Genomic DNA, 20043 nt, shown 5'->3' with positions numbered 1-20043 from the left:
ACTCACATAATCACTGAGTAACATACAGCAGACAAGGTCGGGATGAATATGGGTCCGTGGAACTGCAGAGCAGCAACACAAGGCCACCAAGCCACTCAAAATGGCAAAATTCTGCAACAACTATAAACTGTAATTTCTTCTATAATACAGCATAAAGTGGTTTACAGCAGAAAAGGTATTGTCTGGCTTGGGAAAAATGTACAGAATTATGATAGATGTTTTTGTAAAGCTATACAGATTTACCATTTTAATTGCAGAATTTTGCAGTTAAAGTTGCATGGTTTTGATTGAAAATATTAGTATGCTTGAGGTTTAAGCAAAAAGGAGGGGTATGACATTAATCCAAGGTGATTGGTGGACTGAGAAGGGGTGAAGGTTAAACCAGATAGTGGAGGGGGAAGGTTGAGTTGGGAGACAGAAACAGGTCGATGATAATGAGGAGGCTGACAAAGGAGAGGCAGATGAAGTGAGATAGAGGGATGGGTGAAAATGGAGATGGCTGTTGGGGAGTGATAAGCAAGAACACAAAGGCTACCAGTGCTGGGATCTGATAAACAAAGGAGGTGACGATAGGAACCATAACAGGAGAGGTGAATAGTAAATGGAACCAGAACCAAAACAGGGAGGAGTAGAAGTGTACAGTGGGATGGTGGCGAGAGAAGTAGTAAATAAATGGGCTTGCTGTTGTGCCAGGCCTAACTTGCCCAGGTAGAAAAGGTTTTGTGGTAAGGTTCTCCAATGCATTTACCAGGGTACTGCAGCAAGACCATACTCCAATTTTACAGTTTATGTGGAATTCAAAGCTGGAGAACAGCCAGGAAATCACTAGCTGGTGTTCGTCAGCAAGGACTTCCATATATGTAAAGAAGTCACAAACTGCAGGACAGGGGTGACGAGTTGGTATATGCCAGTAGTCTAGCAAAGAAATCCTGTATTTCCCTGCAAATCTAACACATTGTATTAAGTTTGTCCTTGACTTAATATCTACCAAAAAATTCAGTTTAGAGACTCTAGAATATATGCAATATTACTGATATACAAACAGAAAATCTTAAGTACTAAGAATAAAATTTTGTCTCCAATGAAGTATAAAAATAGACTTACCACTCTATTCAACCAGCTGCTGTTGTTGATCACTGTGTACTTAAATTCACACTGTTACTAACTGACGAGGCTTTGCAGTTCTTCCACTAATTTAGGAAGCTGGAGAACTGATATATTTATAGGATATTTTTCCACTAATTTAGGAAGCTGCAGAACTGATATAGGATTTATTTTAACCTTTATCTGCTGATAGACACAAAAAAATCTCATCATTTTCATTTTCAATTGACTAGACTGACCCCAGTCAAAGTCTGAAATCTTCAAAGGTGCTAATCTAAAAAAAGGCAAACATAATAGTGTCCATCTGCTTGTTGTAAATATCAAGGAATGTTACCCTTATGTCTGATGTGGAAAATTAAACTGCACATACCTCTGTCAAATGCCAGCTTGACATCTTCAATTAGATCACTAAATCCCGATACTCTGTATAAACCTTCAGACATTAAACCTAAAAAATGTAGTACAGTTAAGGTTATGTATATGTACATGGAAAATTAAAGCTTGTATTAGTAAACTAAAATGAAGCCAGTGAGTTACAGAGGCATACAGTATAGTATGGGTATTGGCCTGTTGGCTCATCAAATCTGCAGCAAAATTCAACTACGCATTTATATTAATACTATATTAATCCAATTTCTTTATTTATTGCTTATTCAAGCAATTGGATTGTGTAAAATTCCGTGCTGTTCAGTAATGTAAACCCGGCGTTCTGTGCTGTAATTCACAGAATAACTACAGTTTGAGCACAGATGCATCAAAATGATTACATATGACTTCAGAGCAGAACTAGGCCATTTGGCCCATCGAGTCTGCTCTGCCATTCAATCACGGCTGAGCTTTTTTCCCCCTTCCTCAGCCCCATCCCTGGCCTTCTCCCGGTAACCTTTGATGACATATCCAATCAAGAACCTATCAATCTCTGCCTTAAATATACTCTGTGGAGACTTGGCCTCCACAGCTGCTTGTGGTAAAAAATTCATCACCCTCTGGCTAAACAAATTTCTCCACATCTCTGTTTTCAATGGACATCCCTCTATCCTGAGGCTGTGCCTTCTTGTCCTAGACTCCCCTAACATGGGGAACATCCTTTCCACATCTACTCTGTCTAGGCCTTTCAACATTCCTTCAATCTCTATACCATTTTCCAAGCATTAAACAATTTGCTTCTTTGTCAACAGGCTGCCAAATTAAATTTAATAGTTATTTTACTTCTGAATAGAAGGTTCAAAGTATTTAAATCTATTTCAGAGACAAAACCCTCAGTTTAAACTGCACAAACTTCAGTTGCTGGAAATCCAAAGAATCCTTTTACCTATCCCCACAGCTATGTAACCTACCATGGTCCAAAAAGGAGAGGACAAGAGACATAAACTCTGATGTTTGTGATCCATGCCTTGGTTTTCAATCTGATACTTGAAACTTGAGTGAAGTCTTTGTATAAAGGTAGACAGAGGTGTATTAAAGATTTTCTGATCGATTCAATATTGCAGCATCTTCTTAAGGTCTTCAGCAGCAATAGGAGGTCAGGAAATCACACAAAATGCTGGAGGGACTCAACAGGTCAGGCAACATCTATGGAAATTAATAATCAGTCGATGTTTCAGGCTGAGATTCTTCATCAGGACTGGAAAGGAAGGGGGAAGAAGCCAGAATAACATAGTGGTGGGGCAGTGGTAGAGGAGGGGAAGGAGTACAAGCCTGAATGTAATAGGTGAAGCTAGGTGGGTGGGGGAGAGGGTAGAAGGTGATGAAGTAAGAAGATGGGAGGTGATGGGTGGAAAACACAAGTGGATGGAGAAGGAGGAATCTAATAGGAGAGAAGAGCGGACCATGGGAAAAATGGGAGGAGGAGGGGCACTGGGGGAGATGATAGGCAGGTGAGGAGAACAGTACAGGTAAGGGGGAGGCAGAGTGGGGAATTGAAGAGGGAAGGTGGAGGGGGAAAAATTACTGTGTTGGAGAAATCTATGTTGGAGGCTACCTGGTTGGAATATGAGACATTGCTCCTCCAACCTGAAAGTGGCCTCATCGTAGCAGTAGAGGAGGTCATGGACCAACATGTTGGAATGGGAAAGGGGTTTGGAATTAAAATGCTTGGCCACTGGGAAATTCTGCTTTTTTGTGGATGGAGCGAAGGTGCTTGACCAAGTGGTCTCCCAATCTACCTCGAGTCTCACCAATGTAGGGAAGCCACAAAGTAGGGAAGTCAGGAACTGATTAATCAGAATTTTTAAAAAAAATTGTTCCAGTCTTGAAGCCATTACTGGTTTCAGCAACCTCATAAACTTATGGGACCTTTATACATCAGACCTTTGGCTGAATCCTAAATTTTACTTCTCTGTTACAATGAGATTCTTTCAACCATTGTTGTGACTTTAACCTCACTGATCTGGCACCATGCGTCATCAGCAACAGTGGATTGCATTCCACTACAATATACAGCTTTATGGCCAGACAGCGCAGTTTGAGGTAAGAACAAGGACAAATTTAATTTAAAAGATTTTATCGATAGCAGCAATGCTATCAAATCCAGCATTTTTTGTTTTTCCCTAATTGTATTTGAAATGATAGTAGTGAGCCACTTTCATAAATATTTTGATGAGGTATTCCTTCTGTAGTGGATTCCAGGATTAAGTCCTAAAGATTCTGAAGCAACAGCAATATACTTCCAGATAAGTTTAGAAAGTGATTTGAAGGCAAACCTGAACGTAGTTTTCAGCCTTTGACACTCACAATGACAAGTATGACAGCTATTGAAGTAGCGTACGCTAGTAATTGCAGTGCATTTTGTACATGGTACATAGTGTAAGTATGCCTATAAGTGACGGTAGGGTGAATGCTAATGGTGGTGGATTGGGTGCCAGTCTCTTCATGGCTGGTGTTGAGCTCCTTGAATATTGTTGGAATTGCATGCAACCAAACCTGTGGAGAGCATTCCATCAAGCTCCAGACTTACAAATGTGGATGAGGGAGGCCATTAGAGAATAAGAAAAAGTGAACCATTGCCAGAGGATGCCGAACTTCTGACTGGTCCTTGGGGTCAGCTTTTAGATACCTGTTCTAGTTTTGTCCCAGGTCCATGATGACTCGTACACAACTGGTTGATGGAAACTCTGCTGTAGTAATGCAGCTGCATGTCAAAGGGATGCATGTCAGATATGGTTGCTTGCTAGAGGTGGTTATTGACTGGCATTTGTATGGCATGAATGTTGCTAGTATGTATTAGCTGGTTTACTTTGTAAAAAGATGTAAATAAAAATTGGCATTGGACAATCATTAGTGAAAATTCTTCTTATTGAATTCATGATGGTAAATTACTAATGAAGCACCTGAAAATGATTGGAACTTGGATACATCCTGCAGTAACCTCTTAGGGCCATGATGCTTGGTTTTAAGTTTCAACTATTTCTTTGTCCATAGAAGCTACCTGACCTGTTAAGTATTTTCAGCATTTTTAGTTTCATTTAAGATTCCTAGTATCCACAATATTTCATTTTTGAATACTTAAGCACACCTTTGTTACCAATGTAAGTGGACAGAAGTGAGTACAGGATAATCTATGTGCCTTTACTGCAGTTTCAAGTCTTTCACCTTCATTAACATTATAACTATCAGTGATCGTCAATCATCCAAGAATCGTGGCTCCTACCTCTGCTTTCAATTTCTCGGATGCACATATCCACCACCATTGGCCTCTTTGAATTATGTGCTTTAACCAGTGTTGTCAGGTCACAGCTATAGACTTTTTTCACATGTTTCAGATCAGGCTTGCAATCATGTGGAACCATCTTGGAACACTGTTTGTGAACATTCAAGCCACAATCTAAGAATGCAGAATAAGACAGAGATTTTAAAATTGCAATTACTCCCACGCAAATAATTTATCTCAAATATATTGTATCTAGAGATATTTTAACTTCAGAGTCAGTATAAAGGTAGCTTTTTCATCTGCAATACTTTTTGACTAGAGCAAAAATCATTACCTTCTTTTTCTGCAATCACCCAATAAAATACCGAAAATTTGTGACTGCTGCTCGCATCGTCAATTTTTCACTTACTTCACTTTCTGATAGCTGGGCACTAACAGAACAAATGCAGTAGTTTTGTACCCATCCCTTTGATCATGTGCCTACTGCCTTTGCTGTTACTTTCAGACCATAAAACATAAGGGCAGAATTAGGCCATTCTGCCCATTTGAGTGCGGTCTGCCATTTCATATGGCTGATTTATTATCTCTCTCAACCCCCTTTTCCTAACAGACTGAGGCTTTCAGAATGTAAATAAGTATGACGTAAGCAGTTATAGACTGTTTCAACTGATAGGCAAGATAGTAAAAAAAGGACGATCAATTCTAAGAAAATAATAAAAGACTTAAAAGAGAACATGTGATTGATGAGAACATGCAAACATTGCCAAAATCTATGATAAAGCAGAATCTGCAAATATTTTCAAGTATTATCTGTTATCCCCATGGAACAAACCCCTTCTTCTGGGGCTAACAGTGGTTAGCTTGTTAACCCCTCGCTAATAGCCACTGGACTTAGAAGTGAGAAAACCACCTTTCTTCATCTCCGTATATCTAGGGTTGGTTTGATTTGGGTCCCACCAAAACTGGAAAGTTAGGATGTCTCAACAACTCAAACCCCAATCTGTGCGAAAACTGTGTAAATACTGCTCCCATGCAATTAGCCGTCAGCAAGAAATAATAGATCATACACTGCATACAATTATAAAGAAAGTTTATTTACAAATTTCAGCTTTATCAAACAGTTACAGGAAAAAGAAAAAATTAAAAAGGGACCATTACAGTATTAACCCAGTCCAAATGTGCACATAAAGTTGGAGCTTGAATCCATCTCGGACAAATGGGCTCCCCCTCGGGAGTATTGCTCCTTCCTCCTTGGAGCCATTCATCTGCACAAAGCACCTTGTGCAACAGGGACGGTATCCTCCGCCATCTTCCCTAATGTCTTCTCCCAGCTCCCACCAAAAAGCCTCGACCCGCACCAGTGTACGTCACAAAAACCTCCATCATCCCAATTCCACCATCCTGACTGGCTGACACAACATTTCTAAGTTGAACAACATAGCCCTATATCTTTAGCTCAGAGCCAAACATACTAAAAGCAGAATACACTGCTCTTACAAAACTGCTAAAATGTAATACCTACAGCATAGCAGTAAAAATCTTAACCAGGATATTACACTCCCTCCCCCCACCAAAAATAGTCACGTCCTCACGACTTTGAAATTTATCAACCTATCATTAATAACAGTTTTCAAAGGAATTTCATGATGTTAGGACCTCCAATCCATTTTAAAATAGTAGTGACATATCTCACTAGGGGTATAGATGCAACACTCTGTTTCCTCGGTGCGTCATAGGCCAGCCTGTCTGGGGGGGGGGGGGGTTTCCTGACTCAGTGAGACCTCCTTATCCCATCTTCAGCTCTTCCAGCTTCAACCATCCCTTATGACTCTTCCTGTCTACTAAAGAGTGCCTCCCCCATCTATCACTCATGTCATCCAGCGGCTCAGGCCCCCCTGCTCCATGACTGAACTTAACTTCCTTTAGCTTAAGCAGGTGCTAGCAAATATCTTCAACCTCCGCTGATCTCTCTCGGAAAGGGGTGTCCTTGGTCTCCCTAATGGCGAGGCAAGCACTCCTGGAGCAACCAACATCAGGCTCGTCAGTAGAACGTGTCCCAACATCTTCTCAGTTAATCTCCTTTTCCATTCCTCGGACATTCCGACAAATTTGGGGGTTCCTGTCATTCTAGCTATAACATGACAGGTTTAGACTGGGTGTACCACACAGTTCCTCATTTCTGCTCATCCTGCTTAGAAGGAACTTGTACCTTCTCAAAAGCAGCTCTGAGCACAGGATGATTGAACAAGGTTTTCAAAAGTTCTCTCCATTTCTCTCCTTGTATGCTCCCACGAGCCTTCTCACAACAGCAGTATTTGCCCCCACAAGAATGGAAGCTCCACCCTTTTCAACTGGATCTGGGCAGACCAACACTGGTGTGTCAATAGTCTCAGCTACTCCAACATATGCTTCTGAAAACTCCAACTTCAACAAGTAACCATTGCATGGGTACTCATCAGCACTAAGCCCCCGAATCTCAAGGGCACCGAGTACCATCAATGGTAAATGCGTCAAATACTAGTTGTAAAAGGATCTATAAAGCAAATTAACTTGAGAACCTGTATCAAGTATGGCTCTAGCATAAACACCTTCAATCCATATGGATACAAAGATTGGCCCCACTAAAACTTCAGGAATAGAGTTTTGTACTTTAGTATTTCCCTTGATACACTGATAGGAACATATTCTCTCTGAAATATCAGCCTATTCCTTTACTGGGTCCCTCCATAGTTTACCCCAACTTCTCTGTTTGATTAATTGCTGATTTCGTTTTTGAAGATTTTCCTCTCCTTCACACTCCTGCTTGAAATGTCCATCTTCTCCACAGTTGTAACAGAAAGTACTGGTCAAGGGACCCCGCTCAGTAGCAGCCCAGTGGGTCCAGCTTCCTATTGGCCTTGTCATGCTTGGTGGCACCACCAGCTGATATCATCCAAAACAGCTCAGCCCTCAGATCTTTCACGGCATCCTGCAAAACCCCCGCTTGTGTGGCATCAGGGGTTGCTTTAGCAGAGGCTGCTACTGAGGACTTTGCGCTGCTGGAGGCCTCCCACTCCTACATTGCGTAAAAGGTGGAGGAGGGCACATATTGCGGATCATTCAAATACATAGAGCAATCACATCGTGTGACAGCGCACCCTTCACAACTTGCTCCATCCTGAAGCAATTTCTCCCAGACAGTTGAATGCCCCCTTTGTGGCACAAACAGTGCAGCAGGTTATCCAACCTGAAAATGTAGGCAACTTCCCTCCTGCCTAAACTTCATCCTAAGATTGGCTGCACTTCCAGCAGTGCCAAAAGCATCTTCCAGAGCTTGCAAAGGTAATTCGCTGATGTGGCTAATGGATTTTCTGCCTTGAGGAACCTCACTATATCAGCCACTGGGCTCTTTAAGCTCTCTACCAGTCTCAGTTTTTCATTGTATCAGAGCACTGCCATTCATCCAGTAACTGAGATGTCTGTTCAGCCTAAACCTCATATTCGTCTTCCCCATTGGGTGTGGGCTTGACCCCAGAGAACACTCCCAGCCTACAATAACTTTGACTCTCCGCAAATATACTTGTGCATTTATCAGCCAGTGATGTAATAGCCAAAACGAGCTCAGAATTTAAATCAGTCGCTGAAGGACTCATTAGAACTTTCACACCAGACATTTCCCAATCCTTTATTCTCACCTGCACTCTCCTCTTCTCTAAAAAAGTATGGATTATCCATGTCAGCTCTTATAGAACTGCTAAAATGAAATACCTATTGCATAGCAGTAAAAATCTTAACCAGGGCATTACACACATCTGCACGAAAAAGAATGCTAAACAATATGGGGAAATAAATATTTGGGGTTTAGATATGGTGACTCAGGGAGAAAACACAGATGCAGATATGATGGGATAAACCATTTCATTCTTTTAGCACGTGAAGAGCAGACAAGAACTAATGAGCTGAATTTTTTGGGTGCATGAGCTAGTTAAAAATGAAAATAAGGAGTCCTTAAGTCCTTAAAGCAGAATTGACAACCTTATACTAAACGTCACCAAGATACTGGCACAATATTGCCTTGGTGCAGGTGATGAGAGAATTTCAGATGTTAAAAATCTGAAATAGGAGACCCATAGTAAACACAAAGTACACTGCAGATGCTGTGGTCAAATCAACATGTCCAAAGAAGTTGGATGAACTCAGCAGGTCAAGGAGCATCCGTTGAAACGAGCAATCAACGTTTTGGGCCGAGACCCTTTGTCAGGACTGAAGAAGGAGGGGGCAGGGGCCCTATAAAGAAGGTGGGGGAAGGGTGGAAGGTGCCAGGTGAAAAACCAATCAACCCCCTATCTCCTCCCTGCTTCTCTTCTCCCACCTCTTGATCTTTCCTCTGATTGGTTTTTCACCTGGCACCTTCCACCCTCCCCCCACCTTCTTTATAGGGCCCCTGCCCCCTCCTTCTTCAGTCCTGATGAAGGGTCTCGGCCTAAAATGTTGCCTGCTCGTTTCAACGGATGCTGCTTGACCTGCTGAGTTCATCCAGCTTCTTTGTACGTGTTGAAATAGGAGACCAATCTGCCTTAAAATTGCCAACTTCTGATGACATGTGACCAACCTAGGTGTAGAAAATACTTTATGTAGTTCAATGCTGGTTTATTTTTGTAATATACCTTTTATTCTTCAATTCTGTTTAAAATGTACAGTTGATAGATCTATACAAGAGTAATAGGACTGAAACATCAGGCAATATGTTAACATCAGTGTTTCTTCTATGAAAAATCAACTCATCTGTATTTGTTCCCAGGGTTCTTCCTATGTCACACTATAAGCCAATCATGGACCATCACTGCAATTATCACTCAAATCTCTCCAGTAAAAACCTGAAGCCAGTCTCCTCAACCACTCCCAAAGATCTCATGTTCTAGTGATGCTAATCACACCCCAACCTCACCAATTCTTCCAGTGTGTGCTGTTCAGTTGCACACCATGGAATTTCATTGCATGGGACTTGTATTTTTAAAATAAGGCTGCCTTGGAATTAACATCTCTCCAAGGATTTAGGAAAGCCAGACTTCCATGCTAAAAAACAGAATAGGAATGACTGTCCAACAAATAAGAAGATTCTACAGGAGAAATTTGAATGTAAGGAAAGACTTACAAAGTTGGCAGAAAGAACAGTAAGTATCCCTAATGACTGGAAGTATATTAGAATTCATCAAAGATTGATAGAGTACTGAAAGTGGTGGTTACAAAGATAAGGGATGCTTAGTTATCAACTTACAAGATTCAAATACAGTTCCTGAAGACCAGAACATAGCAAATATGAGCCCAACTTAAGAAAGCAGAGAGCTGGTGAACCTTAGAATACATGGAATTGCAAGAGGGAGGATGGGATAGTAAAAACTTGTGTAGACTGAGAAATGGCTAACAGATGGGAAATAAATGTACCTTTCTCAAATTGCAGCTTGTGACTAGTGATCACTTGTTCACAATCTATATTGATGATTTCCCTCTACTGCTCACAGTGAGGCCTACTCTGCATCAGTGAGACGACACAGTTTGGGGAAAATCGCTTTGTCGAGCACCTTCACTCCATCCGCCATAACAGCCAGGATCTCCTGATGGCCAGCCATTTTAATTCCAATTCCAATTCCCACACTGACATGACTACTACCTTATTGAGGCCGGAGTCAGATTGGGGGGGGGGGGGGGGGAGAGAGAAGCAGTTCTTCATACTCCATTTTGGTAGTCTCCAACTTGATGGCATGAACTTTGATTTCCTTAATTTCCATCAACAACTCTTCTCTGTGTCCATATCCCCCACACCTTTGTTCTCCACACCCCCGCCTCGTTTGCTGTTCTCTTTTCCCTCCCTACTGCCATGAGATCTGCTTATCACCTTAACCTTCTTCTTGTTCCCCAACTCTTTCTTTTTATTCCATGGTCTACTGTCTTCTTCTATCAGAATATTTCTCCTTCAGTCCTTTGCCTCTTCCATCTATCATCTCCCAGCTTCTCATATCATTCCCTTTCTCCTCCCCAATCTTCCTATGTACCTTCCTCTCTCACTTAGACTGAGCTTGTGCTTCTCCTCCTCCTCCCTCTTTCCCCCAACTCCCACCCTTTTTTTCTGGCTTCTGGTCTCTGTCTTTCCAGTCCTGATGAAGGGTGTTGGCCTGAAATGCTGGCTGTTCATTTCTCTCCTCTATAGATGTTAGCTGACCTGTTGAGTTCCTCCAGCATTATGTGTGTGTTAAAATAAATGGCAATGTGGATAATGACGAGGATGCAAAGATATAGACAAAATAACTAAAAGGACAACAATGGAACAAATGGAGCACAATGTAGAAAAACGTGAAGTTGTCCATTTAGGTGCAAAAACACTGAAATGCAGAGTATTTTTAATGGTGAAAGCTTGCTAAACATTGATGTTCAAAGGGATCTGAATGCTTTTGTATATTAAAAAGCAATTAAGAAGATAAATGATAAGTTCACTGTTCCAAAGAAATTAAACATTTCAACACTTATTTGATCTAATTTGCTTAGTGTTAGAAAGTGTGTAATGGTTATTTTACTCTAAGTGCAAAGAGTTAATTTAATACTATAATCCATAAACCCAAAAATAATGATGCTTCTGACTTTGTTGAAGTATTTAGTTAGACACTGTAAACAGTGATTTGAAAATAAAACTTTGACCTTTTCAATTTCTGATATCTTCTTTGTTATAGAAAGCTCTGAATTAGTCTTTGGAATCAAGTTTCATTTACAATGACAAGAACAATATTTGGCATCACAAACACATCAAAATATGTAATAATGCTAACTAAAAAAACTAAATGAATATCACCACCTTCCTTTTTATTAATGTAGCATGCTGTAATGGCCTCTCTGTAATGTTTCACTGCCAGGGCTAATGAAATGGCTTCTCTGTAATGTTCACTGCTGAGGTAACGGTTTCTCTGTAGCAGCAATGTTTGCGTTATTGCAGGAGATAATAGGACTGTGGATGCATGTTAGCCAATCAGGATTTTGTTTTCCTGTCTTGTGAATCTGGAAGGAGTTTTTTCGCGGCCTTTTGCCAGGGAGAGATGAGGAGAGAAGACGTGAATGGAGCGATGTGGTAGACTACTGGACAGGGTGGACTTGGAGCAAAGGTTCGAAGGGCAGTGACGATTGGACGAGTTCGATGGTGAATAACTGGCTTATCTGTGAGCTCCAACTTTGGGCAATCTGTTTAATAAGATTGGGCCCTTTTTTTTCTTTTATTTCGTTTCTCTACTAACCACATAGTCAAAGTCAGAATTATAAAGCTTAATCGTTTAATCGCATATTGTGTACTGTTTGTTATTTCGGGGTACTGATTTGTACCAGGGAACACATCGCGCAGCATCCATCCAAATGAGATTTCTTAAGTTTGGCCGGGCTGGGGGTTATCACCCCCTATATTAAGTCACTAGCCGAAGCAAGAGTTACAATTGTGTGGGCTACGTTCGGGATTGTTTCTGTTGGATGCTGTGTGATTACCCTGAGCAATGAACCAGTGGGGCAGATATTTGTACTCCAGATGAATTGTTAATTCTACTGTTAAGTACTGTTAATGTTGTGATTGTGAGCGGGGGTTTGATAAAATGGCTGGCGCAGCTCTCATTGTAATGCAGACCAGCGCTGAGGTAGCGGTAGCTCGGGGCAGTGATTTCAAAGACAGGGTTTTCTTGTTTCTGAGGCGTGAGGGGAAAGAGTGGTCGGAGTTGGAATGTCTAATTAGTCCATGTCCCCTGGTGAAGAGTGAGAATTCTGAGTTAGTATCCACCCTTACTTCTCTGGCGAATAAATGGAAAAATTGGATTCAAAGTCCCAGCTACGGCAGGCTCCGCCTATTCTCTGGAATAACGCCCACCCCTAAAGGGGAGGAGTATGATAATTGGGTGGAGCAGGCCTCTCAGTTGTTAGATGAGCGGCAGTGCTCTGATGATGAAAAGCGACAGAGATTGGTTGAAAGTTTGAATGGGCAGGCTGCTGATGTTGTGACAGCCATCATGTTAAAGTGTCCTGTAGTGACAGCTGTCAATTACTTGCAAGCACTAGACAATGCTTTTGGTCCGACTGGAAGCCCAATGGAGCTCATGGTGGGGTTTCAGAACATGTATCAGGAGAAGGGGAGAAGCTTTCTGCTTTTATTTTTTGGCTAGAGAGGCAGCTTAATTGCACCCCCCCCATCGTTTGTTGAGCTGATCAGAGAGGTACGGGAAGAGGAAAATGTGGCGGAAGCGTGGGAGGACTTGGTCAGCAGGGAACAGTCCTCAATAGTGGTCCCCTGCGGTGAAATGACCACGAAAGCCTACCCCGGGGAATGGTAGAGGAGATTGTGGCAGAATTGAGAAAGGAGATATGTCGGCTGTTATCAGCTGTTGTGAATCCCCCCCCATAAGATGGAACTGAGTGGGGGGGGTCGGATTCCCCAAGGGGATGAACAATGCGGAGGGCTGCTGACAGAGGTGTCACACCAGAAGGACAGTGAGCCCTCGGGTACCTCAGCAGGGAGAGTTGTTGGGAAAACTTAGAGGAGGCCCAGTGAGGGAACGGCCTGGTGTCTCTGGGGGAACATGTTCCCAGCAATGTACCAAAGAACCCCTGAAAGTGAAAGGCCCAATTCCTGAAGGCTTAGTGGGACCATACTCCAATGTGTTGCTACGAATAGAGGGTAATTATGTTAAAGCCATACTTGACACTGGGTCGCAGGTCACGTTATTGTACCGTTCGTTTTACAACCGGTATCTGAAGCATTTACCATTGACCCCATTCAAGGCACTGGAGATCTGGGGGCCTAGTGCTAGTGATTATCCATATGATGATTATTTGTCAGTGAAGTTGGGGTTTCGAGCTGCTTTTGAGGAAGTGTGTGGCAGCATTGGGCCAGATACCAAATTTAAATGAGGGACTGTGTGGTTCACCCAGTTGAAGCCATGGTGGTACAGCCATGGGAAGCAGCGAGTGATGGATGTTGAAAACAAACCCACATCCACCACTTGCGCTGGCAGCTTGTTCCATTCGTTCTGAGCGACGAAGTTCTCCCTTATGCTTCTGTTAAGCATTTCACCTTTAATCTATGACCTCTAGCTCTAGTCTCCCCAAACTTGGTTGAAAAAGCTTGCTTGCATTTATCCTGACTATACCCCTCATAATTTTATATACTTCTATCAAATCTCCCCTCATTCTCCTACACTCTTAAGTCCTAACCCATTCACATTTCTCTATAACTCAGGTACTCAAGTCCTAGCAACATCCTTGTATATTTTCTCTGCACTCTTTCAATGATATCAATAGCTCTTCTGTATGTAGGTGACCAGAACTACACACAATACTGCAAATTAGACCTCACCATCAGAAAAAACAACCCTAGATTGTCCAACCTTTCCATATAGCAAATGCCCTCTTGTGCACCCTCTCCAAAGCTTCCACATAGGGCAACCAGAAATGACTGGAATATCCCAGATACATTATAACTAGAGTTCTGTAAAACTGCAACACAACTTCCTGACTCTTGAACTCAGTGCCTTGATTAATAAAAGCAAGTACACTGTATGCTTTTTTTAACCACCCTATGAGTTTACGTGGCCACTTTCAGGGTAACTGAGAATGCTGTCCTATAAAAAGGGCTGGATGAGATACAGCTTGTCAAATGTACTCAGGCAAGTTTCCTTAATCAATATAATAGGTCCCAGTTAGAAAGAGTGCAATACTAGATCTGGAGTTTTGAAGGTTGAGGGGAGACCGGATAGAAGTTTTTACGGTTATGAAGCATAGACAGAGACAGTCACTATCTTTTCCCAGGGTTGAAATATCTGATACTAGAAGGTATGCAATTAAGATGAGAGGGGGTTAAGTTCAAAGGAAATGTGTGGGGCAAGTGGAATACGCTGCCAGGTGTGGTTGTGGTGGTGGCAAGTATGATAGAGGTTTTTAAGAGGTGCTTGAACATGTAAGGGAATGGAAAGGTATGGATCATGTGGAGGCAAAAGCAATTAGTTTAATGAGGAATCATTAGTTCAGAACAATGCCATGGTCCTATGCTGTCATGTTTATATTTTATGTTCTTATTGACCCTTTATGAAAATAATAGTTAATTTGTATTTTTGTGTTTGCTTTTTCAGAGACACAAGAGTGCAGTCAGTTCTGTATTTTCTTTATGTACAGGAGTTGCTATGTTGGGCTGTCTGTGCAATGACTATCAATCAGGTCTTGTGTTAAGCAACATAACATGCTAGTTACATTTTAAATTCTTTTGCTAAGAAACAGAAACTGGAGTCACATACAGCATTAATGTGCAGAATGAGTGCATTATGAACTTCCAATGTGAAAGTTACATTTCCCTTCTAAAACAGGGCAATTGCTGGCTTTATTCATTTGATACTAGGGTTTCAGAGAAAAACATGCAATTTTAGGAAATTGCTTAGAAATCTGATGGTTAAACATGCCAATTTATGATGAAACATCTGTAAACATATTTGGAATAGATGATTTTCAATTCAAAAAATAAAATTAAAATCACATTTTAAAGACAAAATTACCTGCACATTTCACACCCTGAGCAATCAAGCCCCACATAAAATTGGCACAGTATTCACACCAGTGAGGCCCTCGGAATGTGTGAACCTGTAAAAAGCAATAGTAAGAAAAAAACAGTATGGGACAGCACCAAGAATTCTTGAGATTAATTATTTGATTAAGATTCAGAACTGTTCAAAGTTGAAGAGAAATCTTAAAATAATGGCCACTTAAGAGCGAAAACCATTAACACTCAAAAGTCGAGAAATTGTGATTGAGACTCGGGTGCTCTTAATACAGTTTTTATTCTTACAATACTTGACAGTCTTTTGAGTAATTAAAACATTAAAATGCAAAATTCCATAACCACCAAGCATTTTTATATAATATATTGGCTACACATAAAAGGTACATTACCATGGCAACTATCAGTTACATTACTGCAATCAATATTAGCATTTTTAGATTCAAAAGAACAGTAATATTTTATTGATAGCCATTTCTAGAAAATGAACTTATTACAAAGGTATTTTTTAAATCACAGGTGCATTAAGTAAATCCTAGAACATATTAAAACAAATATATCTGAACTTATTTATGGTTGAAGCTTTCATTTTCAAGTCTGAACATATACAAAACCAAACCAGAGATCTGCAACTATTGCGAGAGACAAATAGATAATCAAAATTTTTTTTTGGTATTGCTGAGAAGAAGCAGAGATGCTGTGATTGTACATAAATGCCAGATCAAACAACATGCATAATATTAAATAAGGTAACAATGTTCCATCAGATTCTGATCAAAGCAGCATTTATTCTGTTCTCTGATTCAATTAAACAGCAGAAAAACAAGTGACAACAAAAATTCAAGTTTAACCAATGCTTAGAATTAACTCCTCTTACAAAAGTTTTCTAATAATTAAAGTCAGTAAGTCCTTTAGGACATATTTGCCACTTTAACGGCCCCACACAACTGGAACTTTTTAATAATCATAAATATTTAGAAAGAGACTTAAAAGATCATTGCTTAAGGGCAAATATGTTTTAGACTTTTTCATTATTACATGGAAAAAACTAGAATTATAGTACAATTATCTCATGAGCCTATGCAGTCTATTAGCAAATTATTAAACTGCCATGGAAACATCTCTGTGGGAATTATTTTCTAATTATCAAAAGTCCAGTAAAAACATTAGAAATAACAGACTTTACAATTGTGAATAATCCTTTGTGGTGGTGCTATCTTTTATCCCCATCACCTCATTAACATTAAAAACAAAAATATAGCCCAGGTGCTTGTAATAATTAAGACATCTGAACATATACTCGAGGCAAATTATGTGCAACAAATATTCGACAATATCTTATTAGGCTATGTTTAAAGAACTGATCTGTTGTATTAAATGAAGATGCAACACTTCCAAATAACTGCCAGTATGAAGATTTTACTGTTAAAATTATGCATTTCCTTCAATCTGATTGAGAGAAGATGGCTCAGTGCATCTTCTTCAATGTTTAAATGCATGGATAGCAAATTTAAAAATATCAGGCAAAATTGCCAGAGCCAGCATTATGTAACATGCAGTACAGAATTATTTTGTAATTTTAACAAGCATATTTCAATTTGAATGTTTCAATAAATTAATTCATTTTGATAATTGTTCAGTTGGAATAGAGAAAAAAATTAAATTTAAATTATTGATAACTTTACAATACAAACACTTCTTGAATATCATCATCAATAAGTAAATTATCAAATTTACATACCTGTTTAAGTAATATTAAGTTCACATCCTTACCTTAAAATTATGTACTTTTTCATATTTGGGAATTCGTTCACTTTCCTTAAGTGTGGCTCTTCGAACGAGTGAAGACAGCTGTGAATAAGCAAACTGTTTTAGGGGTTGCCACAGAGTTGAGAATATTTTTTTGGGTCTCATTCTTATTCCTAGTGCTGCTCCTAAAACTTCACGATGGTTCTCTTGCTTAGGTTCACAAATTTGGAATTTATAAGCTATTGTACCAGAACAAGATTGCTTGGATGGCATTTTTGTTGTATGGTGCAATCGCTTGGGACAACCTGGATTAATTATTTCCTTGAATGAAAATTTGATGATAGATTTTATCTAGCTACACCAAAAAATGATGTGATCCACAGAATGATAAGTTACAAATAACGTTCTGCATGTGATAAACTATGTCTTCAAAAAGCAGTACAAAGTAGCCAAGCTGTCACTATTTCACCTTACGACAGATTACATCAGATATTTTCTTTGGAAAAATTAAATACATTGAATGAACAAGCACAGAATTTAAAATATTCTTCTTTAGTCAGATGAAAACACCCAAGTCATTTGGTCTAGTTAACAATTCATCTTCAAGCTGAGGGTCAGATTTAGCACCCATTTAAGGATATTATTCTCTGCACATTTGTTCTGATGGCTTCCTGAATTAACAATGCTCTAAGTCCTGCTGTCAACCAGTTTGTGGTTACTAAGCTCTTGTCAACATTAATCTCATGGAGTCCGGGGGCTGGAGGAAGAGGGAGACTGGGAGAATTTTGAGGGGGAGGGGTTGGGTTTCAGCAACAACAGTGTATTAGTCAGGTCATATTAAAAAATCAGCCAGCCAATAAAAATCACTGGCACTGATCCACTGCTCCCACGACTGATGCTTTCATCACATTAGATTAAAAAACAACTATCAGAAAGAAAGTAATGAGTAAGAATGACTCATACATCATTAAAATATAACACCATATTGCTATCTTAAATGAATCACAATTAGATTTTCCTATTCAGTCCTATGAAATGTTGAGAATTACAAAATTGTTCACACAAATATTGAAAACATTATTTTATAAATAAAAAATCTTTAATATTCTACATCATTGTTTCATGGAGTAAAGTATAAAATGAACCATAATTTAGCTTCTTTTCTCACAATTATGAATATATTCAAATTGGATAGATATTAAATGGTTTAAACTGTAAACTATTTCACCAGAAATAGGATTAGTTTTGCAGAAGTGCTTCATCTTGATAACTAAAATTGAGTTAAGAGCAAGATCTTAGCTTTCTTATTTCTAGAAAGCCATTGATTTGTATGACATCTACAACTATCAGAAGTTATTTATAATCTGTTTTAATGAGGTCTTAAAACATTTGTTAAGCAACATGACAATAAACTAGCCATATAAAATATTTTAAAAAGTGGAATGAATATGGACTATTCCATTTTTCCAATCTGAAAGTTAAAGAGTGCTATTAGTGCCATTTAAAAGAAGCCAGGACCTCTTGATGGCTGCTTTCTGACGAATCAACTAAAATCCTTGAAGGATGGCATTAGCAAAAAGCTTGTAATGAGTAATCAAGTTTTCTGATGCAGCACTGAGGGCTCTGGTTCTGAAAATTGACAAGAGGATGGAGATGAGAGCTGTTGCCTGAAAGACTTTGTAATCCCTGAGACATATGAAGTCTTACAGGCACAGTTTCACTGGTGGTTGAAAGTGCACAAAGGTCAATGGTTGTAGGCTAACTGCCAGGATACAATTTTCAAACCAGAAAGAATAGCTTGACAGCCTCAGAGTTGTCAAAGCAAGAATCCTAACTCTATCACACATTCAGTGCATGGCTTGCAAAAACAAATATTTTCAACACCTCTATTCACCTTCCTAGAATCACTCACTAAAATTAATTTTCTGCTCACTCTATTCACAGATCTAAATCTCCAAATGTTGCTCTTTACCTCAGGCTTTAGCTATCACATACTTTCTCTATTCATCTGCAAGAAGAAAATTCTCAAAATAGCTCAATGTTGTCACAGGCTCACATGCTCTTTTCTTATAAGGGAAGACTGCACACACCAGGGATATTAGGAAGGCATTGGAAAAAAACTGAGCCTGTCTACACACATACTCTCACCCCTATAAAGATTAGATATCAGGACAAGGGGCAGGTCACAGCTGTGATGATGGGTATTAAGATACGTCGATTTCCAAGGCTTTTTCACACTGTACTCTGCTTTTGCTTTTTCAGGATTATCCCATTTACTGTAGGTATTTTCATTCGTCACTGATTTCTAACTACTCTCCTCACATATATAAAAATACATAAGCTCGTCTTCCATTTTAGGTGCTTAAGCATTAAAGACATTACCTCAAGAAAAAAAGAGGGTTACTTTCTTGAAGCTGCAATTTCATTTGATATGACAACATCAGAGATTAGAACCATGTGCACTTTATACAGGAATTACCATCAACTTAGGTCCCACACCCACAGGTAAAGGAAATTATTACCCTTCAACCATCATGCTCCTGACAGTGTGAGTAATTTCAAACACCTCAACACTTAGCTGATTCAACAACCTATGGACTCACCCTCAAGGACTCTATAACTCATATCTATTATTTCTCAATTAATTAGTATTTGCAGTTTGTCTTCTTTTGCATATTGGTTGTTTGTCAGTCTTTGTATGTAGTTCTTCATTGATTCTACTGTATTTCTTTTTTCTACTGTAAATACCTGCAAGAAGATGAATCTCAGGATACTCTATGGTGACATATACATACTTTGATAATAAATTTATTTCGAACTAGACCACCTTGAATAAATGAGCTAGATCTAAGAGTAAAAGCCACTGGTATCAGATTTCACAGTTGGACTACTAATGGTTTAAGTTCATGTACAAGCTTAGCTGTCATTTAACCATACATGAATTCCCATGAATATGGCCAAGCGAAACAATGTTCCTTCAGGCCACAGTACCAGC

The 20043-nt window shown here is 39.6% G+C and overlaps 1 protein-coding gene across 2 annotated transcripts in view; it reads right to left on the bottom strand.

Annotated features, from left to right (window-relative positions):
* Positions 1-20043, bottom strand: part of chn1 (chimerin 1) — a 113341-nt gene that overhangs the window by 9530 nt on the left and 83768 nt on the right. For both annotated transcript variants that reach the window (XM_073047182.1, XM_073047183.1), the window contains exons 8-11: positions 17073-17150; positions 15298-15382; positions 4754-4927; positions 1475-1552 (exon numbers count right to left, since the gene is read on the bottom strand). In XM_073047182.1, coding sequence (XP_072903283.1) covers positions 1475-1552; positions 4754-4927; positions 15298-15382; positions 17073-17150 — 415 coding nt within the window. The remainder of the gene's footprint in view (positions 1-1474; positions 1553-4753; positions 4928-15297; positions 15383-17072; positions 17151-20043) is intronic.

The sequence above is a fragment of the Hemitrygon akajei genome, chromosome 5 (genome assembly GCF_048418815.1).
Source record: "Hemitrygon akajei chromosome 5, sHemAka1.3, whole genome shotgun sequence".
In the NCBI taxonomy this organism is placed as follows: domain Eukaryota; kingdom Metazoa; phylum Chordata; class Chondrichthyes; order Myliobatiformes; family Dasyatidae; genus Hemitrygon; species Hemitrygon akajei.
This window is presented reverse-complemented; position numbering and strand designations above follow the sequence as displayed.